Source organism: Malurus melanocephalus, unplaced genomic scaffold (assembly GCF_030028575.1).
Source record: "Malurus melanocephalus ecotype Western Australia unplaced genomic scaffold, MMel_1.1 scaffold_3, whole genome shotgun sequence".
NCBI classification, from domain to species: Eukaryota; Metazoa; Chordata; class Aves; order Passeriformes; family Maluridae; genus Malurus; species Malurus melanocephalus.
Genome location: NW_026623235.1, coordinates 5446363 through 5471709, shown reverse-complemented (window position 1 = coordinate 5471709; position 25347 = coordinate 5446363). Strand labels below are relative to the sequence as shown.

The window sequence follows — 25347 nt, the reverse complement described above, 5'->3', positions numbered from 1 at the left end:
GCCTCTGAGCTGTCTGTGAGTCCCTACAGGGATGTGGGATGGGGAAATGGCTCCTGCGGGGGCAGTGGGCACACCTGGGGTCACGCTGTGCCCAGGAGCTGCTGTGGGGACACGGCAGGACAGCAGCGGCGGCTTGAGGGAAACACTCTGGTTTATGCACATTTAGCATTTTTACAGACCGTAAGCACGTACACATATGGCCCAAGATGCAGGCCAAAACCTCAGCGAGTCTATTATTTCCCTTTAAATATAAAAATAATCATATGTAAACTCCAAAACAATCATCAGAAAAAGACGAATTTTTTCATCTACTCCCTCTGCCTCCGAGATGATCCTGGCCTGTTGYGTTTTTCTCCCTTGGAAAAGGAACGATGCCTCTTCTTTGAGGCCTGCAATGAGATTTCCATGCATCGTGGTTGCTGCTAATGTGGCTGTTTCAAGTTCCAGATGCAGAGGATGCTAAGGCAAGGATAACCAAGTACCTCTGTGCATTTTGGTCTTCATGTAAGTTAAGGAGAAGCAGAGAGGCTGTTCCCAGCCCCAGGTGACAAAAAGCTGGTGGTTAGAGGTATGGGTCTGCCCAGTGCCTCAGCCCCTAGAGCCACCATGAACAGTCCTGCTCCCATACTGCTGCGCCAAAGAGCGTCTGCAAAACCCCAGGGGAAGCAGAATAAATTAAGATCCCAGTCCTCCTATTTTTGCAGGCTCAAATCTAGCCCTGTATCAGCATTGTGTGTAGCAATTACGAATGATTCACTTTAATTTACTTGTACCTTTTCTTTTTTACTGTAACACTACATAATGTTCTTGACTCTTGGATCAAAAGCACTAGCCCTCAAGTATCACAAGCACTATAAAGAGCAAGGTATTTATTTAGATCCTCTCTCCCCTTCTTTCTTATGAAATGAACCTGCTAATATGCATAACAATTGCACACATCTCCAGCAGCAGGTGCTCCACACCCTCTCTGGGCCTTGGTTTCAGTGTTTGGCTCTCCCCGGAAGGGATTTTTTTTCTCTAATTGCAAATTTCCCTGCTGCAACCTGTAAAATCCACTTACACATCACTGATAAAACCAACATTTTAACAGTGGCTTGTTTCTTCAAGTCAGGGCAACCACCAGAAAAAACAAGTATACAAATACTGCTCATGCAGGAACTTCATGGTAAAAACTGAGTTTATTTTAGAAGTAAAAATAACAAGGAGGTTACAAATAAMACATTTTCTAGCTAGCATTTTATTCTTACATAAGAATATCTCCAAAAGTCTTTATTAAACAGACTATGATCCATCCTGAATCACACTATACATATTTAGCTTTTCACTGATTACTCATTTGAACGTACAGCTAAGGTCCAGAGCAAACCAKCTCAAGGTGACCATGATGTAGCTGGGAAATGAGCTGGACGGTGTCTGGCTTGTGCCTGTGAGGTGAGCCTTTGTCTGAGCCGCCAGACTTCTGCCATCAGCTCCCGCTCCTGGCGGGCCAGTTCTGCTCGTCTTCTGCCTGAAGACACTGAAGTGCAAGAAACTTGGACTTAACATTGCAACTAATGCTTTTCCATAAGCACTACAAATACTTGTTGGAAAACAGATACCTCTGGTAGAGAAATACTGGGTTTCAGTGTCACTGTATGTGAAGCAGCCCTCAGATCTGTAAGAGCAAGTTCTTTGAAAGCAGTGCCCCTGTTGGGCTACCAAGTYAGATTTTAATGGGGGCTACAGCAGRTCCAGAGATTCCCATTGCCTGCAGACTTTTGTATTTAAGGTGTATAGGATTTTAAACTGTGCTTTCAACTGCCAGAGTGGCTAGGACAGACCAGAGGAAATGATTAGACTAATTCTTCACTAAAACTCCCAGTCAGATTTTGATGAAAGACAGCTCTACATCTTCTCAACATTCCCAAATCATACCCAGCTATTAAGACAGGAAAAGCAGAGACAAGATTATCAGGTGACTAAACTAGGCTGAGATTTACTAGGACCACTCTCATAACGTGACACACTTCAGGCTTGTGCTGCCTCTGGTAGCAAAGACATTTTCTGCAGGTGTGAAACAGAACACAACAATAAACTGGTTTACTATCCATCCACTAAACACCTACGCAGATAATGACTCAATCACACAGCCAGGTGTCCCAGCAATGCTTCTGAAACGAAAACTGAAAGAGAGTCCTAACTTGGAAACTTACTGCGTGATGGTGTAAATGCAGACAAATCATTGAGACTGATGTTTTCAGACCTTGGCACCTGCTGGACTTCTGCCTCTCTCTCTGTACACCTGGCCTTTAAATCGCGCACTCTCTCTGTGGGAAATGGAAAGAAGGATTCTTTGCAAATGTAAAATATTTAAGTTTCTAGTGAATTTTTCTAGCTGGAGGTAAAACAGTTTTTCTCCAGGAAGCAAAGCAAGAACAATCACCCACTCAAGCTAATGTCAAGTACAATTTGCTCAGAATTAGAGGTCGGTGTTTCTACTCTTTGGGTCAAAGCTATGCATCACTGCATTTCATTTTAAGAAATTACAGCTCTGTAATTTCATTAACTTCTTAAAATTCCCTTTAAGAAATTAAAGCTCTTTAAGAAATTACATGTGCTGTTTCTTCCTGTATAATTAATCTTCTGACAAATGGGCCACTATGATCATATGGAATATGGCTACTTACGCTTGCAGTTTTAGGAGCCACCCATTTTAATCATGTGCAGTTGCAAATTACTCCATACAAAAACTTTAAGTAAATAAGGACAAAGGCTGAAAAAGTTTGCCCAAAGCAATACTAATCACCTAACCTTAACATTAATCASTAATTTTATGTGAGCCTTGGAAACATGGTAGGGGGGATAGGAGAAATATTGCAAAAACACACAGATACAGCAGCTGAGAAGGATGTAAAAAAGTAATTTCCTGGTATAATACTGTATGTCATCACAGGACAACATTACTTGACAGAAAATTTCTAATGGATGCAATCTTAAAATTGTCTTAKGATGAGCTAAACCTGTGCTTGTCCRAAAAATGCCATTTATATTGCTGCATCTGATAAATCCTATCTGAGATTTCTTTCCAAGTCTATCCTGACGTACCTGTTTCATGAAAGAATATTGCCAGAAAGCACTTATGCTTAAGTTTTTCCCCAGTATTGGACAGTTCATTTGTTGTTGAATGCTTCATGCCAACATCTGCACAGAACTCTATTATCTACATGCTCACCAAAATTCCCATCTTCCCTTTGCAGCTTTTCAGCCAATTCTAAYGCATCATTCGTTTTATCATCTAAGAACTGCTTCCTGTGCTCATCTGCAGCAGCAGCCRCCTTCTGCTCTTCCTTCAGTTGAGCTTTTTTACGTGTAACATCTTCCCACTGTGTAACAGAGATGTTAAATGTCTTCAACAGATGTGTTGCAAGAAAAAAGCAACAAATAGAATCATCTGGATTATTACAGATTACACGTCACCCTAAAATCAAAATATATTATTAAGCTGTGTGAATGCTTTGTTTTAAAAAATGTGTCATTCAAACACCTGGAGAAATGTAAAAGTCTTGGGTCAGAGAAAAAAAAAAGAGGCACTTACAGAAAGAGGAATATGCTTTCCTAAATCTAAAACACCCTTACCAATTCACTCTAGTGCTTCCAGAGACTTCCAGTTGAAACAGAAAAGGAGATTTCTAACAAAATATTTCTCTAATACCTTTCAGCTTTATGCTCTCTCTGTTACAGGCAAGAGACAGTTACATTTTTGCCAKGCCCACTTAGAAAAAGAAAGTATGCAAATACCTTTTTTTCTTCTGTCTCTCTCATGGCCTTCAGCAGTTCAGCTTCTTTCACCCTGTTGTCATGCAGGCGCTTGACAATCTCTTGGTAGCATTTCTCCCGGTCCTGGTCATCACGCCTGAGTCTCCGCTGCGCTTGCAGCCTCCAGTCGGCGTCAATGTGCTTCCGCTCAGCTTTGGCTAAATTTTCTTCAGCCACCTAATAAAATACCTTTCTTATCAGAAATTCAGTCAATTCCAATTGCACAACCTTACCTACAGACCAGGCAAGACAAACTGAGGTGTTCTCCAGTGTCACTGTCAGATGTCCCTGCTAGAGCCACTCACTAACAGGTGCAGCTGACATAAGATTAATACCTRAATGCCAATACTTTCACCCACATCCATCTGCTTCCAAAAATCAAATGCTGTTTACAAAAATTCAGACCCATATGTTTATTTCTAGACAATATACAAATGTAGATGCCAAGCATATGGGCAGTGGGATAGCTGCAACTATTTTTCCAACTGTGCAGTTACAAGTTTTGAGCTTGAAAATCTGAGCAATTCCTAATGTCAAACTACATTCATTACTGTGATATAGAAGACAGCTTCTACAGCTGAATTTCCTGCCAAGTACTACCAACTGAAATTTCCTTTGAGGCTGTCTTTTGTTTCATTATGGTTATAAACAAAACATGTTCCTTAAAAGGAGGATGACTTGTTTTGAAAAGCACTAAAAAAAAAAACAAAAAGTTTATATTCCTCACAGGTCCAGGAGATATATAAAAATATATATGTACTTGTCTGGACACTTCACTCAGATTTCTGAAAACCTCTAAACACAGAATCTTAATCTATTAATATAGGTATCTAGAAATGATAATTTCTTTAGAAAAGTATTTCCACATTAACTTGAACTAGTTAATTGCAATCAAAATACTAGTGACCAGTACTTCTTGTACAAGTTAGCATAGTGACTCCCCAAAACACATGTTAAGATCCAATCATCTTACTGCATGAGCTTTCTGTATTTCTTGTCTGTCTATTTCTATCAATCTCTGAACACGTTGATCTTCCAGATCCACCTTTCTTCGATGGACATCCACCTCTTCTTTCATTTCCTTTCTAACTGCCTCTTGGTCTTTGATTAGATGCTGCCAAGTACACAAACAAAAATTATTGTTGCTAAGCTACTAGTTCACATTTGTGATTCCATCTCTTTAACATTTATTAAAATTTCATTAAACTCATATTTGCATATATCCACACATCTCATCCCACTACATATCATAACTGTCCAAGAAAGTCATAGTCCCTGCTGTTTTATCCACTTGGAATTAGATGAAGCATGAGTCATAACAGTGGCCTGAATCATGACAGGGGATGTTATTCCATTCTCTGGATTACTCTAGAGAATAAAAGCAGAATTTGAAATGAAATGAACTAATTAATCATGAAAATATTCTGCCATTTATGGCAAATTTTAGCCAAAATCCCCAAATGGTTCACAAATATTGTGTTTCATGGTACTGGGACTTGTAATAAACACATCTRCAGCGTGAATGCAGAGATGGTTTGCCAAAGTAGTACAACCCAGCAGCAGATCTAGCAACAGCATTTTAGCATACCACCTTTTCTTCACWTTCACCAGGGCACATCTACACAATTTTCTGGAAAAGTCATAACCCCTTCTCAGGCCTGTGGGAATCTACTGAGCAACTGAGGCAAAGTCAACTTACACAGCCTTCAAAGCAGGARTAGGGACCCTCATTGATGGCAGCGAAACAGTGCAGGGAAAGCCTGTCTGCACAGACTCTTGTGGGCAAACAGAGATCCTCAGCTAGTTAAATAACTGCCACCTTTCTGGCCTAGAGAGGATGATCACTGTAGAATTAGTTCCCTTAGRGAGCTGACTTTACAAGTACTGGAATACAAATGAGGTTAGCCTGGTTTGTGTTATGTAGCCACAATACAGTTGGCTGTGTATTGAATACATAAATGATAATAGAATTTTAGCCCAGTCATGCTCAGTATGGATTATAAAARGTATATGACCAAAAGCTTWAAAAAAACCCAAATATAAGCTGACATGTTTCAAAATAAGGGTCAGATAGCTGGATGTCTACCTCTGCTTTATTCCATTGGATCTATGCACACTCAAGATGGGCACATGKAGCTGTGATTTCTAAACACCTAACTTAGTATTTTTAACCAAAATGAACATTTCTAAAGCCTTCCATTGGGATCCAAATTTCCAGTAATTTGTAATTATTATTTACAATAATTAACTAATATTTAACTTTAAACAGAATTACTGATWAAACCCTTCATTAYTGAACAGCCATATTCCTGAATAAAYGAATAATTTCAGAAAGGAAYTGCACATTCCTGATRAATTCCTTTTTCCTTATTGATGATGTTGGTAAGTAGACACTTTTTCATCACCTACATCAATCTGCTATAATGYTCTCTCCAGAAAATGTAGATATGTCTGGATATCAAAGATGAAAAAGTGGTAGTTCCTGGGATGAGGAACACATTGTTATAGACTTAGTTCTTATTTACATGTTCCTCACTTCCCTCAAGCAGTTGAGCACACAGCTAAGCCCTGCATCAACCAAATGACACCTCATCATAGGAGAATAAAATAGAGAGGATATGAGTATTTTCACCCAAAACTCCCYAAGATAATAGTGAGTTCTGCTAATGCTTTTATCAACAGAGGATTTATCAAAAAAAWGGTATGAAATAGCAAAAAGAAAAAAAAAGGCACCCTTTTTCCTCACAAAGTCTGGYTGAATGGACACAATCAAATCAAGTATCTTARAAGGTAGAACCATTAAATGTTTATATTTAGTATAGTTCCCTAATAATTACCTGTTCAAAAAGCTGCTTTTGTGATTCAAGTTCCATCCGTTGTAGTTCGATATCCTGAACAGCAGCAGCTGTTTCCTGGTCTCTCATAGATGCCTTGTGGAGAAGAGACACACATGAAAATACAGTCAAGAAATTCTTCTGCTTTAAAAAAACATTATCAAGAAGMATGTTCAAACCCCCACAMCCCTAAGTTCCAGTTGASTTTCTGTCATATGAAGAAYGGAAAATAATGCATAACAAAAGCACAGGGCAAGGTGTACAAGAGGCACAGGAAGAGTTTTGCATCTAGCCAAGCTATGTCATGGAAATATCATTTCTTATCTCATGCTAATAACCTGCCAGATGCAGCTCTGAATCGAGCAAGGAGTCTCTAAAGCCAGAATGCTGTGGAGGACAGTAGGCAGAAGGGGAAGTGGCCATGTTGCACCTGCAGAACCTGTACTGAGCTTGAGCTAAGGAGGGTTACAGCTCTCTGAACAAGGAAACAACCACACAGAGCTGCACTGTGCTCTGCAAAGTGTGCTGCCCAGACACAAGGAATAGCCCTGCAAAGGCTCAATTTGTGCCCATCAGTTGCACGTGTATGCCATGGTGCTCGAGTCAGTAACTCAGAAGCAGGGCCAGGCCTGGCCAGAGGCCACTGCAGAGTCTCTCAATCAATGGCAGAGTTAATTTGCAATCTGGACATACAGCCCACAGACAGCTGAGAATTCACTAGTCCTTTAAGAAGCTCATTACATTTTTCAACACTGCCAGTAATGAGGTGAATCTGGGTTTTCTCAGSAATTTTGCCAGTTAAAGCAAGCCAGAGGAACATACTAAGTGCCAAATGAAACTGTTAAATTATGCATTTACCACTTAAAGCAGTCCACCTAATRCTAAATACACCTCTGGGCTAACAAATCACAGTATATCAACTAAAAATTTCTGTTTATTTTCACTGTTAAACCTTACAGAAAAGAATTGCTTGAGCAGTACTCAACCTTTCTTGCAATTTCATCATCGAGACGTTTCAGTTCCATTTGAAGCTGGTCTTGCTGGTAGTTCAGAAAACGCCTTCTTGAAGCATCTAGAAGTTGCAGTTCCTTTACTTTCAGTTTTCTTTTCATAACAGCAAGACTTCAAAGCCAAAATAAACAGAAACAAGGGAACTARTTTATGTAAAAGGCCAGTACCAAAAAGCACAAAATCTCAATGCAATTAGCCTTTAGTTACTATGAGCTCATCTCTAACTTATAAATCTTAGGACAGTTGCTTTCACGGCTGTAAATTGTGCAGTTTTCATTTATGAGACAAAATTAAATTCACAGATACACAAATATCTTCTAAGGGCAATGTCTCCAGTTAAACTTTGAAGTCCTGTGCCCTGTTTCTGTTCCACTTAAACAAGTACTAGTTTAATATTGCAACGATCCAAAACTGGAAACTACTTAGAATAACTGCCAGTGTACTGGTACCTCTTGCTATACAAAATTAGTTCCAAGTTTATTTGGTAAATATCAAACTCTTTCAAGGTACAAAACCACAAACTCAAGAATTAGTTTGTCAATAAAGTCTTGCTGTCCTCTTTAAAACAAACTCTGCAGGTTACAGAGGTTTAGGAGACGTGCTCAGAAACGTGCTGGTTAGGCAMATGGTTTAGTGGTGGAGTTGACAGTGCCGGGTTAACAGTTATAGACTTGATGATCTTAAAGGTAATTTTCAACTTAAATGATTCTATGATTACCTGTAGTTGATCTAAGAAACTATGGAGATGATGAAATAATCTCAAACCTTCACAACTGCAAAATGTACAAACTAACAGTTCAGCTTCATTACTATCACAACTCTCTGCTCATCAACTGATACATAAAGCAGACTTTTTTCTAGATCCACTAGAAATACAAGATTGCATAGTCACTGACCCTTTAAGTGACTCATATCTGCAGTGTGAGCCTGTCCACAAGTGCAAGTCTAAAGTCTCTGTGTGCACACACACAGCAATTAAACTCTCTGTTTAAGAGACTTCCCAATCCAAAGGAACCAGACAAATGGCTGGGAGCTGAGACAAAAATACGAAGTGAGTTGACCTCTACTGCTGTATTCCCTCAAGGGATTAATAGGCGAGCAGTAATACAACCCAGATCACTTAATTCCCACATCAAAATATGACCCACCAGACCACAGATATMCCACATTACAATTTATACCAATTAGTGGCTATTTCTCCTTTACTCATGGTTAAAAATATAATAGCAGCATACAGTAGCCAGGCCCCTCATGCTTCTTATATTCTAATACCTCTGCCTCTGTTCTGCCAGCCTCTCTTCTTCTTCCAGTAGGATTTTTCGCCTCTGTTCTTCAGCTTCTTGAAGTAATTTCTGCTTTCGATACCAGGCTTCATCTTCTGCTTTCTGTTTCTGTGCTTTGGCTTCTGATTCATGTGCTAATTGTCTAAACAGAAGGAGGTAACATGTTAATAATTCAAGCCAAATATCAAGAAATTACTTGATTACTTTGAAACTGATGACACAAAGAACTGCCGCAATGAAATGACATGAAAGCATATGGCATCCCCTTTGTAGCAATAAAGTACACGAGGAAGATTTACAATACTGCCTGTTAGAGACAACAGGGCATTATAGATGAGTGCAGGTATTTCTTCCTTGCCTTTCTAACAAAAACGTGTTTCTAAGGGTGCCTTGGCATCATGATACCCACTRATTTCAATAGCAAGCTAAGAACTCCTGCCCCTTCAAAATTTGGACCCCACAAGGTCAACAGAGGTTTAGTCTCTGGCTATGAGCTTCCAATTTGGGTGACTTGTGATCCAGTATTTTCTGCTAATTAGCAAAYATCTTTTATTTAAGACAATATGACAATTTTACTTAAAAACATGTCAAACCAAGTAACTGTCAACCTTTAGCAGCTATTTAAAGTCCTTTTCTTGGATCTTYTCTCTTCTCAAGCACACACATTACAACATACAAAGGCAATTACATCCACCTGTCCTTCCCAGTCTGAGACTGTCTTCAATTTCCCACTAATACCTCTCTCGCAAGTATTCAATTTCATCCTGTCTGATCTTCTCTCGTTCCCGAGCTTGATARTCCACAATGAACGTGGGATATTTATTAAATACAGGGTACTGTCCTTTTGTAAGTGGTATGAAGTCATCAAGCATACGCTGTGGATGGATATCCAGTGGTGTAGTCTCCATAAGATGATAGGCTTCTTTAATCACAACATTAATGTCCAGGTTGTTACGATGATGAAAGAAATACTGTAAGAGACATGCTGTCATTTACATTCTACAAAATATTATGCACTTTTACATATTTTTACATAGATATTTACTTTTAATACACATATTTGGTAATAATGAGGAAAATTAGCAGGATATGTATTTAAAGTTAATTTAAAAAAAGAGTTTTTTAGGTTTTCCTATCAATTCATAAATTATCACCAGCTCAAGTGACTTGAGCCAAACTTCTTCAAGATGTGAAAGCTCACTCTGGTGGCTTTTCCTTCTCCTCAAATGACAGCTGTGTAAGGGATCTGGGAAGCTAGRTGTCAATTTGGACTGTCCAACAGGCCACACAGTGACTCCTACCACTGGATAAACCCACCAGTGTTTAACCATGAAGCTTGTAATTTTCTCTTCTTGCAGGACTATTCTTTCTGTCAAAGATTTTATCCACCAAGAGAAACTCTAAATTGGTCATTATTAAACATAGCAATAATATTGTCTGTTTGATGTCAGTCARACTAACTGCTCATAAGCACATTTTAGAGGTGGAAACCTTTGGTTGCCTACAGAGATATTTTCATAAGAAAAAACTGAGCGTACCATGTAATGTTAAACATAAGGAAACATTTTAATTGAGCTTCASAGAACATCCAATAATACTGCCTAATTTTGAAAATCTGACCAGAGGATAATAAAACAACATAACAGAATTATTGTGTATTGTCTCCAGAGGCAGAAGTCCATACTGGATCCTCAAAAAAGAGACAGAATWATTTTTTGGTTTATGAACTATTTTAAAAATGGCTTTTAGTGACATTAGAAAACTTATGAAAGCTTTTATAGTTTTCCTTGCATGAAACTGCAGGAAATAGGTCAATGTTTTATTCCTTTATTGTGTATTTGTCAAGTACCAGATGATGAATTAATATAYTAATGTGGAAATGGATCTCCTTGTAACCTAACAACTGATACAATGTTTTATACATATTTTCCAGATGATTGACTTAAATATAAAGATGTTTACCTCAAAATCTTCTGCTTGATTACAGTGGAGCAAGGGAGCTCTGGAACATATAATATAGGCAACAACAATCATTAGAAAGTATGAAGGATGGTTGGAGAAAATATTGTCGAACACTTTCAGCCATTCTTCTCTTGTTAGAACCTCAGATAACAATGTTTCTAGGAGAGGCCAAGCATAAACCTAAATTATTTGGGAAAATTGACAAAATAATCCATTAGTACAATTTTACTATTCCTTTTAAAGAAGTAATATAACTTTTCTTGCCTTATACAAAGAATCTATTCATTTATGAAAAAAAGAGGAAATAAACTAGAACATTTCAAGGYAAGTTTCATCACCCACGATAAACATTCAAAATTAATTTGGGGTGATTATAAATACATTTCTTATTTCACTGGGTGTCTAAATTTTGGGTTTGCCAAGCTAAAAATATCCCTAATGATAAAYAGGGATTATAAAATTAATTCATTACACCTATGCATGTGAAAAAAAAGGTACATTTATAACTTAATGAGTGGATTTTAAAGCAATGTGGACTCAAAAGCAAAGAACTTTTAAAGAACAACAGTAATATGCATATGATCATGGCCAAGGAAAAACAACAGGAAAGCAATGATATATTCTTTACTCTCGCATATAGTTAACTGTTATTTAATGAAAACTCTCCCAAACTAGAAACACATCAAAATAAAAGACTGGTGTACTATTATTCATTGTAGTACATTTTTGTATACAAAGGCTGGCTAGAATATTACCTGTGAAGTCACTTTGTATTTTATTAAATGCTGAAGTAGTTCTTTGTCRTGATGTGCCAAAACATTTTCAATCATACCAAGGACATTAACTGGAGGATTGGGAAAGTACTCAAACCAGTGCTGACAAAAATTAACTGAAAGAGAATAAGAAGCTGAACACAATCCCTTGGAAYCCAGAGTGAAAGATTCATGACAACCTAAAAGTTTGGTTATAAAGGTGACGAATTTCAGAGTYTGTTTCAGGCAGCAAAACCTATTTAAGATATTCCCATCTCTTCTCTTTCCTAGTATTCCTGAACCATTCCCACAGTACACTGCTCTCCTCCAGCTGCACTGGCATGTGTTTTTGTGTCAGTACACTGTGAACCAGATTGAAGAACTAATCTGGCTCAAATATAAAATGAGTCTCTGAGCTGTGGGACTAAGGCATGGGAGGCAGATGGGAATACTTAAACCAGTTTTTCTGTCTCACAAAACTACAGCCTGGATCAAGTAATTTTTAACGTACTAAGAATAATTTCTTTAAACTTGGATACTTATTCATCAACAGCATGTGTTTTGCTAAGTGGGTATGTATGCTTGGCAGCACATATCTTCTGTAGACTTAGCAGCAGCTGCAACAACTAATTTAAGTGTAAAGTACTTTAATTTAGAATGTTTCCTCAGAAGACAGCCATAGCCAGTGTTCAGACAAATGTGCAGTTTTGAGTTACCACATGCTCAAGACAACAGAACACAATAAAACCTTGAAAGAGATCATATCCTTTTGACTGGGAGTTAGGGGTGGGTGGCTGTGACTACTTTTCCCATGCCTCAGAGACTTAATTATTACAATATAACTATGCTAGATACTTTTGGGTTTGCAAATACTAGATACATTACAATTAGACTTTACAAATACTGTTAAAACTGCTAACTTTTTGCTAGAAACACTGCAAAAGGAAGTCTAATATATTGAGGTTTTTGTTTTAAGCTCCATACTAATTCCTGGTAACACCTTTAGAAGAGAGTCTGCTGACCYCTTAGGAAATACTTTATTCATTTCAGCAGGAAAAGCTCTTTTGCATGGGAAAGCTTAAACATGTTGCAGCATATTGAGTTTTTGAAGTCATTGCTTACCTACTACTGTAGCAACAACTTCAAAGCAGATCAGCTGGTTGTTCTGGAATAATTTTACAAATGGGAATGCTAGCAAAGGCATGTAAGGTGTCTCAGCAAAGATAGCAGACCAGTGAGCTAGAGCTGACAAGGTCCTGTACACAAAGGCAAACAAAGGTTTAGAAAACATCCATCCAAAACCAAACAAAAATATAGTATGTATTTTACAACCACAATATAGAAAGACTGTAAAGTTTGAGACAGATGCAAGATTGTATGAGTTACCAATACAAAATTGCATGAGAGCACTACTATTTCATTTTAAAATTTTCCTTACAGCTGAATCCAGCTACTGGATACATTTCACATCACTATATGAAAATAAAAATCTGTAATATTTAAATAAATACAAATACATATTTTACCTCTGTAGAACTCTTAGCAGTTTCCTGCTTTTGATGGGATACTCTTTGTGAATATTTACGAATGCACTGTGGATTCCCCTATCTACGAGGCTACTGAATGCCAAGTGGTTTTCAGGAAGTTGTAATAAGGAACGCCAAACAAACATCCTGCAATTAAAATGCAGCCTTAGTCAAGCAACTTCTTTCATAAGCTGGTAAACCACAAGCAATTTTATTTTGTGCAAGTAYGAACATGCACACAAAAAATACCTGTACTTGGCTGGATATTCTCCAAATCCTTTCAATAAGGCCTGGAGACGTTTCTTGTTTAATCCACCTGGCAATTCGTTCTACAAAACAGATCAATAAGTGATGTAACCATTTTCTCTTTCTTTGCACTTTAATCAATGAGAGTGGCTAAATACTGAAGTTCTGACATAGTGTAAAACAAAAAAAATCAAACATATTGCTATCTTTTACACAGTTCTACAACATCTTTCAACAACAAAAAGATAATTCAAAACATCATTTATTGACTTCCGAACTCAAAGAACAGCTGCCATTGATTTCAGTCAGAAATACATCAGACACAAACTGACAAAGCTATGAACTATTAAATGATGGATATAGTAAACCATAAAGAATACTGACATAAGAAGTAGATCATATGGTGACACATTAACAGGAACAAATATATAYATTTATAGGTATATAGATAGGTAGGTAGGTAGATAGATGGAAATATACATCTATACATAGACATACATATATATGTACACACACACATATAAGGAACAACATAAATACAGAAATGGCACAGCAATGACAGAGGGATATAAATGTAACAGAAATTAATCTTCTAAATAATAAAGAAAAAAAGGAAATGGATTCTAGGCAGATGTTTTAGAGGTGCCAGTTTGCTTTCTGCAGGGAAGCAGACGAGATCTAGCAAATATCCAGATGTGTCACAAGCTGCTTAAACAACTGCAGAGGTACCCCAAGATGACTGGAGACAGTTTTGCCTGTGTCACATACTGTAGGAGAATGGGCTAAGTAGAGAGAGAAAATGGTACTAAAATTTCCTTAATTCCCACTCTACTCAAATAYCCAAGTGCATCAGTGCCTGAATTTCTTTTTTAAAGCAATGGTAATCATATATAAATGCTGCAGACTGAAGGACAAAATATTTGGAACTTCTTYCTACCTCTTTATTTTCAAGTGATGCATTTGCTTGCAGTTTTAACAATCGGCTTTTAATTTTCCTTCCTTTGGATTTCCATGGCCYCTCTGACCTTTGCCCCTCTGGCCTTCCTGAAGTCACTTTTTTTATCAGTTTATTTGCCTCTGATGTGTACTTGGGCCCATCTTCTACAATCTTGAACAGGGATGGTGGAGGCTAGTATTAAATGCAAATASTTTGGTTAAAATCTTGTAAGAGATTACACAGAAATATAATTTGCTGTTTATTCTATATGCCACATTTTTGAGTTTGATGGCCATAAAAGAAGAATAGAAACACATTTATACCATAAATAAACATATCCAGATTGTATATTCCCGAAAAAGAATCTCCATGAATAAAACTGCTCCATAAGAAGGTTTATGTAACTTCCAAGCTAACTCAAACATCATGTTATTTCCTTCCTTAGCAAACAGTAAAATATAATTGGGATAGTACAGATGTGTATCATGTRCTGTCCAGGCTATTTGCTTTAGTGCGTTGCTCAGTGTCATTAAAATACTTTGCATTTCTATAGGACCAGTTAAAAGAATACAGAAGACCTTTACAAACTTTAATTAGTCTTCAGTGTCAGGCAAGTATTAATTAATTCAATTCTGGAGATTGTGAAAGCAAATGACAAAGTGGATATCCCAGTTCATGTCAAACCGTCAGCAAAAGTGCAAATGGAATGTGTGTGACATCTTCATGCATCCTTCCTYAGCTCCAACTCCATCATTATCCAGAGCAGGTTACTGTTTACTTCAAAGACATGATGATTAAAGATATATGGAATTCTGTATTTAGAAACCTGACTCCCATTAATAAATTAATGTAATAAAATAAGAACTGGCATTTAGAATGTTTGTTATTTAGGAAGGATTAGGAGTATGTGTAATTGTGCCATAAATGATGGGTACTGGTATCCAATAACATGGTAAGAAGAACAAAATCACAGTAACAAAAGCACCATTCATGCCCACAGTTTAAGAGAGCATAAGTTGCAAAACATTTTCTATAGGAAATGGAACAGAAACACCACAATTATTCTGTTTCCATCTCCTCCAAAATATCATCACRAAAAGAAACTGATGCACACAAATTGCTGTAGAAAGACCATATCCCCCTTCTTCCAACACCAGTATCAAAGTGATATAGATATCTTAAAAACATCAAGTTACCTGACAGACWGGAGGAACTATGAAGGAAATTGTACAAATCACTTTTTCTTTATTTGTATTGTTAAATACGGCATTTCAAAACGTCTGCAAACTAATGCTGATGCAAAAGATATGCAAATATCAACTTCTAGGGAATTTACYGCTGTTTTAAGAAATGTCAAATACTTTACCTTATTTCCTTCTTGAGTCAAAGCTTGGACACTGTATAAGTTAAGACTTCCATTTTCCATTACTGAGGCAATATACCGTCCATTRGGGCTAATCACTGCTGTACTAATTCCCTCTTCAGGACTCCCAATGTCAAAAAGAAGTTTGCATGTTTCWATATTGATAAATCTCATAATATTATCTTGACTTAACACTCCAAGGACCTGTAAGTTAAAAGGATTCATCCATTAATACTGCCAGCGTAAAATGAAGTGGAACACCCAATTCAGCAATAACATTCCATTAAGCTAAAGCAGCAATTGAGCAAAGATTCAGCACGGTAACTTTCCTTTTGCATCATACGGGCCCATATCCCCAGTGCCCCCCAAAAGCCCTCAAAGTAGAGGTGTTGAATCAACTGATCAAATATTCCTGTCTTAAGCTTTATGAATAAACTGACCTGATTGGAGCCCCCATCAAAACTGTCAGGGAGGAATTCCAGAAGACGGACAGCTCGCACTTTCTCAGGCATCTGGATTATTCTTATCAGCTGCTTTGATTCTAAACACCATAARTGAAGATGATTTGATTTCCCACCAGCTACCAAAGTCCGGCCATCCCTGGATCACAGATGAGGTAAAGTTTCCATAAGCACACTACAATTCAAATTAGTGTTAGCTACAGAGAGAGATAGCATATTTTGTTCTATGCCCTAAAATCACTTTTGAATCAGCCATTATTCCTCTGATACTCTCCTGAAAGAACAAAATAGATTTTAAATAATAAAATTTGCTTTAGCAAAGAATAGTTTAAACTTTATTTTAGTGGTCACTAAAAACCAATCTAATTTATTTCAACTGCTATGGGACTATAATAAAAACTGCTATTGATCCTTGCTGAAAGGATCAGTCACAGCAGAATTCAAAGGCTTACCATATATTGAGTACATATATCAGTACTTTCATAAAATACTACAAATAAAGAAAAGAGAACCTGTTTAAAACCATGATTTTTTAGTCTGCCTTYAGAATTTTTAAAATAGCAATTTACCTGGTAACTGCAAACACCTTATAAAATAATACAGAACCTTCTACAGGAGTTGGYAACTGGTATTTACAATGAAGAGTATCAAATTCCCAAACAAAAATAGAATTATCTTTGAAACAGCTGAGAATGATGTTGCTCAATGGAAGAAAAAAAACCTGGAAGAATATGGAAAAGAAAAAAAAATTGGGATGTTGTCAAGAAAGTACATTTTAAACCAACCAAAGTGCATGGCAAAATAAAACATGGCAGGTGTGGCTATTACTGTAACTGTGCAAGACTTGGATCCCACAGGGAGCCGGTCCCTGTCCCGTGTGACAGCCTAGAGAGGAGTAGGCTTGCTGTCTTTGTATTGGTTAAAACTTGTTGTACCCTTTRGTAAGCCAGTTTAGCTCACTGAAATAACAGTTAAATTCTATCTGCCTTATTTTTGTGAGTGTTAAGCTGCATTGTTCCTGATGAGTGCCAAAGAGGATGCAATTTAAACGCTGGGGACATGAACCCAGGAGCAGCAGGGGATGACATACWTGAGCCAGAACTGCTCAGTCAAAAACTGCCTGCTGCATGTTCTACAGACTACCTTCAGCATTCAAATAGTACTAAGAGCCTGCAAATGCACTCTGTGAAGCATTCATCTTTAGACTTTTAACTCCTTAGTTTTATATACAACTATTAAAAGTAAAAAACATTGCGGAAAATTTGGCAATGTATTCTCCAACTAAGAAATTAAGATTTTATTTTGAGGATGAATGAAGATGAAACAAAAAGTCTGCAAATATGTATTATTTTCAATTATTCTCAACAGATTTATTGTTTATATGTAATCTGTTTMAAAAAAGAGAAAACAATTGGATTGTATATATTTTTGAATGTCATCAGGTACWTTCTTGCTTAATGATAAATTACTGGTTTAGACCAGAGGTTTCTATTTTGGCAGCAGATGTGCAGCTGCAGCAAATTCCTAGTRTCTATAATTTTGAAGGTTAAACCAAAAAAGTCTTCTGGTATCTGAATATTGATGGCCTAGCTGAAGTATTCACTGGCTGTGATTAACAGTCTAYAAAGTTCATAGTTTTGGTTTGAATGGTCTCTTGGGGCCTTGAAAATCTGGAAATCTGGRTACATGGGGTGGGTTTCATCTTAGTGACTGAAATTTGGACATTCAAGAAAAATGAGTCACTTGACAGTGAGCAAAAGTTACCTGTGGGACAAAGAGTCAYCTCAGCTACCAGAGTCATTTATCTTCAGACAGACTGAGCTGTCTGTCCTCCTTCAGGGACCCCGAGGAAGACCAATGAATTGAGAGCAGCTGAATGCAGTTTAAATTTTGGTAAACTGGAGTACTGCATAGTTGCTAATTTTCTGCTTTGTCATAGAAAAATACTACAGGATGGTCACAAGCAGCCGTTGAAAAATCAGTGTTGCTTTGAAAATGGTCMCTGTGGATGTGTTGTCTTCTTCTCATTTGTCTCACCTGCTGTCTGTTCCCTGTGCAACTCAAGTCTTTGTCTCTTTAAATGAGCTCTGCCCCATACCTAATAGAAGGTTGCTGGAGTGCAACTGGGCTTAAGGGGCATCAAAAACCACACAAGACTGGTGTGACACTGCTACACTGGCTAAGAGAACAAACAATAATCCAGCTTTGCACACTGAGTGTCAGGCCTGTGGTCTAATAATAAATCTAATCTTCAGTAAAGGACTTATTTATCTGTATGTCTTCGATTATGGCATGAGAGTAAGTACCATTATTCAAAAGACAGGAAAATGAAATCYAGATTATTTGCATAACATCCTACGTAATGTACCACCAAAACCAAGAGAGCAGGTTCTCATTTCCCAAACATGATCTATTAATTCAGTCATAATCACTAGTTTGGCTTTAAAGGTTRTTTCCACACTGATCCTACCAAATTCCAAGAGCCTTTTACCAATAAGAAGTCCCTACACATAGCCTACAAGAAGAAAATACTGAGAAGTAGAAAAATCTTGTGTCCACTACAGAAATGTATCCCTCTTTGGAGGAAAGATGTTATAATTATTTTAGCAACATGAACTATACAATGGTTTAAATAAAACAAACAAACAAACATTTATGGATGATCTTTAACAGTAATTGTTATTTGACTGTTCTAAGGTGACAGAATTTCTGCCTGACCCAGAACTGGATGMGCACACTCAAATGAATAGCCTTCCTCTCTGCAAAAGCAGCATGGCTGTTTAGTGACCAGCCTGATGAGAACCTKGAAGTGGTGTTTGTCAGATTATTCACTGCAGGGCAGCACGTGCACAAGCCATGCTCGGGCACTGTGTCAGGACTTTCTGTAGTACAGACTGCAGTGTGACATTTGGTGGCGCAGGCAGACCTGTTTAAAGCAGCATAATACTAAGGGAGACCTACTTAAACCACTCACTCCCTGACACAAACGTGTTATMCTTCTCCTCCCATGCTGTTCCAGTGTGCAACAAAAGCAAGGAAACCATTAGGCTGAAAAGCAGCAGTTTCCTTTTGCTGAGCTCCTTTTCAGCCTTGATTGCTCCCACATTCAGTGCTTTGTATGCATGGACAGAAGAACAGCTTTGGAATAAGAAGCTGAATGGGGCAGGTGGTGGTAACCATTTGAAGTTACCATGATGACAATACAACTTTTTTTAACAACACCCTTAAATCCCACTATCATTCAGGTTGGAATCAACCTACACAGGTCCACTGAACGCACCCTAGGCCAAAGCAAGGTCAACCTAGAAGATGGCTCCAACTTCCAAGTTAAATTGGGTTAGTCWATGTCATATCGAAGCAAGTTTTGTGTATCTCTTAAGGTGGAGGCTCCTTAAAAGTTCYCAGCAGATCTCTGCAACTATTGAGTCATGATTTCAGTGGCCTGGGTGATGTGATAGGATGACAGGTAAGATGATATGCCCAAGGAAGACAAAAAAGATTCAGCTGTACCTTAAAGACCATTTACAAGCAATGTGATTTTAATATGTGATGTTATACCTCCTGTGGTGTGTTTGTTTTCATCCTTTAGCAATTGCTCTTTACTCACGTTTTGTATACCCACAGACTGACGAACATTCAGCTTTCTTATTCTTTGAAAGGTGTCCAAGTCCCACAGCTGTGCTGTATCAGCAGAAGTAGTAATGGCATACTTGCCCGAGCCATGGACAGAGATGGAAGACACTGAAGAATCATGGCCTCTCATCCAACTAACTAGCTCCTGGCTTTCTGCAGAAGTTGATGAAAAAGATACAAAATTAMTACTTTATTGCCAGCACTATGCTGTGAAAGGGACTTTAAAGCATAACTCGTATACAACCATTTACCATCACAGCCAAATAAACAAAAAACAAAGGTATCAGTCTTCACATGGCTATTAYACCTTAGAGAGGCACAAACTTCTCCTCATCTCCATTTCACARATTTTATAAGTTATGCTCAGTTCTGCACAGAAAGCCAGCTTGCACAGACTTGTTTAATTTAGCCTAWAAATCAATCTTAAAAAAGTGATGAACAACGTGATCAGTTAAGTTCAGCATGCCTCATAGAATATCTGATGTGAACACCCACAGAAGCTGAATGTTCTAGTTAGAATTCTGCACTTGTTTTTACTTGTGGACAGAATGTGTGAATGATTACARAACTATTTACAGGTGCAAAGAAGAATGGTTTAATGACAACTGGCCATGACTATAGAAAGGCAGAGTCAGAAAGCAACACCTCATTAATTCTTTTAGAATCCAAAACATTTTTACACTGTGCACTTCATTCTAATGAAATGGTTCCTCCAACTACAATGTCTCGCACTTGTGACTGCATGACCACTAATCTTCTCTCAGTAACCAAACTGCACTTGTGGCAATTACACTGTTTACACTGGGTGGTTTGCCTGGCAGCCCATGGAGTGGTTCCAGCTATTGCTGCAGCATCAAAGATAGGAAATGGCTATAAAGCAGCTCATAAAGACTAACAGTCAAACTTTCTGCTGTGCCTACAGACATTGCAGTGCTTAAAGCTATCATCACCTGAGAAGTGACATGGGATTAGAGTATGTCTTCTAAATGGGATGGAGCCCATCAGCTAAGTACTAATACTCCCTCTAAGGATAGTTCACCCAGCACTGGCTTAGATGAGTACCATTTGTGTTTCAGAACATTCTTCAGTATGACCTGATATCTGGAAACAGCACTACATAAACATGCAGTACTCTCTGGATAGTGAAGATTCCTGTAAGTCCACCCAAACATCTAAGTTTTGCTGTTGCTGAAAGGAAGAAAGTGCAGAGGATTTCAGACCTTACCTCTGACTCTTCCTCTATTTTGAGGAACATTGTGTTACATTAAAATCTTCATAGATAATCTCAAACTCAAACCCTAAAATTTTAGATGACTGATTCTTACTGCTTTTTAAAAAGATTTAAATCCCATTTATATTTGGATAGAATKGAGACATTAGAACTGCACTTTCTAACAGGTAAAGAATAATTCATGAAGAATTACTTGTCACTGCCCTTTACCATTTGACTTCTAATCAAGACAGAGACACACAGATGGTCTGTGAAGTCAATTTTTAATATWGCTTTTGAATAAAAATATGTAGATCTACTAGAATACTCAAAAGTATTAACATTTCTTTTAGTGTATATTGTCCTTTGTTCAAATATTTTACTGGAAATATARTTAAGAACTTGTTCAGTTGCAAACKAACATACTGTCAACTGGTTTTGGTTTAATAGAGTACCTCATTCTAAGCAAACATATAAAAAACTACTTAAAAAAAAGGTAACATACGTAATTCTGTGGTGGACTTCAGTTGTCTGTGTGACTCAGTGGAAATAAAAAACTCACAAAGCAAAGGGTTCATTTAGGTTCATTTACCCACAGGACAATAACCAACATGGGCCCAAACKTTTCTTTTTCAGACAGATGGCATGAAATACATAGTATTTCCATAAAATAAWCTACCCAAAAATTTAAGACCAAAACAAAAATTGTATGTTTTCATGCCAGTACAGACAGCATCTAAGCTTTGAAATTTCTCCTTACCTGTATCAAAGCACTTAACAGAATAATCTGCCAAAGCCACAAGGAACTCTGTCTTTCTCCGAAGATTAAATGCCAAAGCAGTGCAAGCTTGCATTGTTCTCTGAACAAGGTTGAACCTATTTAAAAACACACATTCTCATCRTACTAGGAAACTTTGGTTCATTTGATGTCAAGTGAAGTAACAACTTAATCAGTTTCAATGTMTTTCACAGAGAGAAAAATAAATCAACTCAAAAAAAGGGAGTAAGTAAATCATATCCAATTATAACAGATCTAAAAATCAGTGCTAGTATTTTAAAACTCAGTAATGAAAAGCTGAAAGACTGGTTGATAAATTTTTGCAAACAAAAACACTAGGTCTAGTCTACTGCAATTCATGGCTTATCCATTGAWCCATACTGGCCAAATGATAACTTCTGGTGGTGGCATTTAAACTCTATGACATTGCTGTTCAGCTTACAGTTACAAGCCTCTGATCTTTTTGAGCAGCTATACCAATGAAAAAATATTTAGGGATCCTATATAAGACACTGGGTTGAAATTTCAGCCTTGAGCAGATGATTAGCTATTTAAAACTATCTAGTTAGAACCCGACCTGTGGGATCCTGTYCAGGCAAGTTCCACACCCCTGAATGCTACAGATGTCTCAGACAATTAAAATGTCTCGATAAAAATATTCTTACCTGTTCCCATTCAAGTCAAAAACATATATATTCCCTTGGCGGTCTCCAGCGAGGAGAGAATCCCCRGAACTGTTGAAAGCCACATTCAGAAAATGTATTGTCTTTGAATGGTACCCTTGGACACTATGAATGATGTTTACTATAATTCTGTGAAGAAAGTCAGCAAAACAACCGTGCTGAGAATCATTTATTACCATGCATATCTGCAAGATATAGGATTAAAATGTTACTATCTTATGATTTTACAATGCTGATATTCCATGTTCTATGAAATATGTTCCATGAAAATCATGTATTTCTTATATAAAAAATATACCCAAATGAAGTAATTCACTGGGTTGGAAGGTAGGTAGGAGACACGTAAAGCAGATTGGGTAAATTCACCATTCATGATCCTTTTGTGCAGTTCCTGGCTACCTGATTTCCATTATGAATGAATAACACTAATATATGCTAAGGTATCATCTACCAATGAATCTGAAACTCCAATTCAGTACTCAGCAAGAAACCTGGCTCATCATTACCACTGCAAAGAAACATGCCAGAAAACTGAGAAGYTGTGCATTACTGTAAGAAACCACTCTGATTAGGTATGGGGAAAATCAGCTTCAATATCACTTCTTTTCAGAGCCTTCAAAAGCATTGGGATTGTTAAGCCCAGAAAAGAGAAGGCTCTGGGGTGACCTATTTGTGGCTTTCTAGTATCTGAAGGGAGCCTATAAGAAAGGTGGAGAGAGACTTTTGGCAGAGGCCTGGAGTGACAGGGTAAGGGTGAATGGCTTCAGACTGAGAGTAGGTTTAGATTACACATTGGGAAAAAATTCTTTACTATGAGGGTGGTGAGACTTTGAATCACAGACACTTTCCCAGAGCTGGGGATGCTCCCTCGCTGGAAGTGTTCAAGGCCAGGCTGGGTGGTGCTCTAAGAAACCCGGTCTAGTGGAAGGTGTGCCTGCCCATGGCATGTGGGTTGGAAGAAGAGGATTTTTAAAGTCCTTTCCAACACAAACCATGCAATGATTCTATGAAAAAGCCTTGTTTACTATTATTCATCTGAGATATTAGAGAAGAAATGGTTTCCTATTTCTATCCTTGCATGATGCTGTCCACATAAAATGGAGCTCAGTGCAGAAACATGCAGAATAGGCTGTAAAGAAGGTTTTCCCAGGAAGCAAGACATCAAGATTTGGGAGACATGCTACTCCTGGATTTATTGTCTAACACTAAGCAAACCAATTATTTTCTATTATCATTTGGATGYAAATTCACAGTCAAACTAAACACCTAAAAGTGTGCAGGATATTGGCAGGGTGTTTTAAGAGTGCAGAGCTCTTGCAGAATGCTCTGGCCAAGAACAGAAGATGTTCAACAGAAGATGGCCAAGTTACAGAAGATGCTGATAACTTTCTGAGACACTGGATATGCTACCCAGAACTTRCATGCGGTTGTGCATATTGCAAGGACTTGCATATTACAAGGACTGAGTGAACACCAGAAAAAAAGGTCATACAGCCATGGTGTAGACTAGAGACAAAACTAATTGCACCTCACTGTTAAGCCCTTGTTTTCTTCAACAAAAGCGCCACAAAAAGTGAAATTAGAAAGATATTTTAAATTATAATTAAAATCTACTGATGTGTGTGGGGGGTTATGACATTAAAGACCCTAACATATGAAGTATAACTTCTGCTTCTTGAACCACCCTGGAACACAAGTATTTATCACTGCAGCTACAGCACCTCCCATGACCTTCGCAGCGTTGTTCTCTGACTTTTAAAAGATTCCCTGCCACTGAACGCAGGAAAACAGTTATGAGTTCAAGGAGCTGCACCCAGAACTCCCCAGCACAGAGGCAACCAAAGCAGCGTTTGTGCTGCTGCTCTTCAGTTTAGACCAGGCAGTATTTACACAGCACACCACACTGCGATTAAACTCTGGGAATTTCCTCATGGCATTTTATTCAATACAACCGAAACCGAAGCACTGAACTGGGGTAAGTGCCCAGCSAAGCTGTGAGCAGCCTAAGCATGGAGGTTTTACAGCCTCCTTGAGGACCTGTTCTGCCTTCAAGAGGGCATYTCATTAATGCAAATAAATATCTCAAAGGCGGGAGCCAAGGGGATGGTGCCAGACTCTTTCCGGTGGTGCCCAGAGACAGGARGAGGAGCAAAGGCCCTAAACTAAAACACAGTAAGTTTCACCTCAACATGAGAGAACTTTTTTACACTTAGGGTGGCAGAGCACTGAACAGGCTGCCCAGGGAGGTCATGGAGTCTCCCTCTCCGGAGACATTCCAAACCCACCAAGACAGGTTCCTATGGTAACCTGCTCTAGGTGACTCTGCCTCGCAGTGGGGTTGGACTGGATGATCTCTAGAGGTCCCCTCTCATCCTAACAATTGTGTAATTCAAGAGGAATGTGCTCTTTCATTATCTAACCGGGTATCCCCGGGCTGCCCTTTTAACTACCCTGCAGAGGCTCAGGCGGGCCCGGGCCGGCCCTGTCCMGTTCGCCCGCTCATCTCGGGCAGTCTCCTCCCCCGGCCCGGCCCCGTTACCCCCGCGGTGCGGCCGCCCCGGCCTTGCGGGTCCAGACGGGCCCGTGCCGCCGATCGCCCAGATCGCAGCGCTCCATCCCCGCCCGGCGCCGCCGCTCCCGCGCTGCCCTCACAGCTCCGCCCACGCTCCGCGCCGGGGGGCGCCGCACAKGTGGTACAGCCCGCTCCGGCTTCACCAATGGAGAGAGCCGGAAGGGGGAGGACCACCCCCCCCCCTTATATATCGGGGAATAGACCCACCCCCAACTGCAGCCTCGGGGGTTGCTGGGAGTTGTAGTTTCCCTGGGGGGAGTCGCGCCGGGGCSTGGGTAACAACGGAGGAGCAGAGCACGGC

At 38.6% G+C, this 25347-nt stretch overlaps 1 protein-coding gene across 3 annotated transcripts; it reads right to left on the bottom strand.

Annotated features, from left to right (window-relative positions):
• Nucleotides 1-1159: 1159 nt before the first annotated feature.
• On the bottom strand, nucleotides 1160-25196 carry TBC1D31 (TBC1 domain family member 31). Of its 3 annotated transcripts, none has more exons than XM_057368171.1 (22): nucleotides 25014-25195; nucleotides 22457-22603; nucleotides 21774-21889; nucleotides 19778-19956; nucleotides 16740-16891; nucleotides 16150-16309; nucleotides 15713-15913; nucleotides 14347-14538; nucleotides 13413-13492; nucleotides 13164-13310; nucleotides 12760-12893; nucleotides 11641-11774; nucleotides 10886-11065; nucleotides 9662-9894; nucleotides 8913-9065; nucleotides 7616-7751; nucleotides 6633-6725; nucleotides 4769-4909; nucleotides 3778-3972; nucleotides 3212-3386; nucleotides 2193-2306; nucleotides 1160-1516 (listed from the first exon to the last, which is right to left on the bottom strand). In XM_057368171.1, the coding sequence occupies exons 1-22, from the start codon at nucleotides 25088-25090 to the stop codon at nucleotides 1371-1373; spliced, it is 3285 nt and encodes a 1094-aa protein (XP_057224154.1). In that variant the 5' UTR covers nucleotides 25091-25195; the 3' UTR covers nucleotides 1160-1370. The 3 variants fall into 3 exon arrangements, with proteins under 3 accessions (XP_057224154.1, XP_057224161.1, XP_057224171.1); XM_057368178.1 differs by having other exon boundaries at nucleotides 3212-3362; nucleotides 25014-25194; XM_057368188.1 differs by lacking the exon at nucleotides 4769-4909 and having other exon boundaries at nucleotides 25014-25196.
• Nucleotides 25197-25347: the final 151 nt, after the last annotated feature.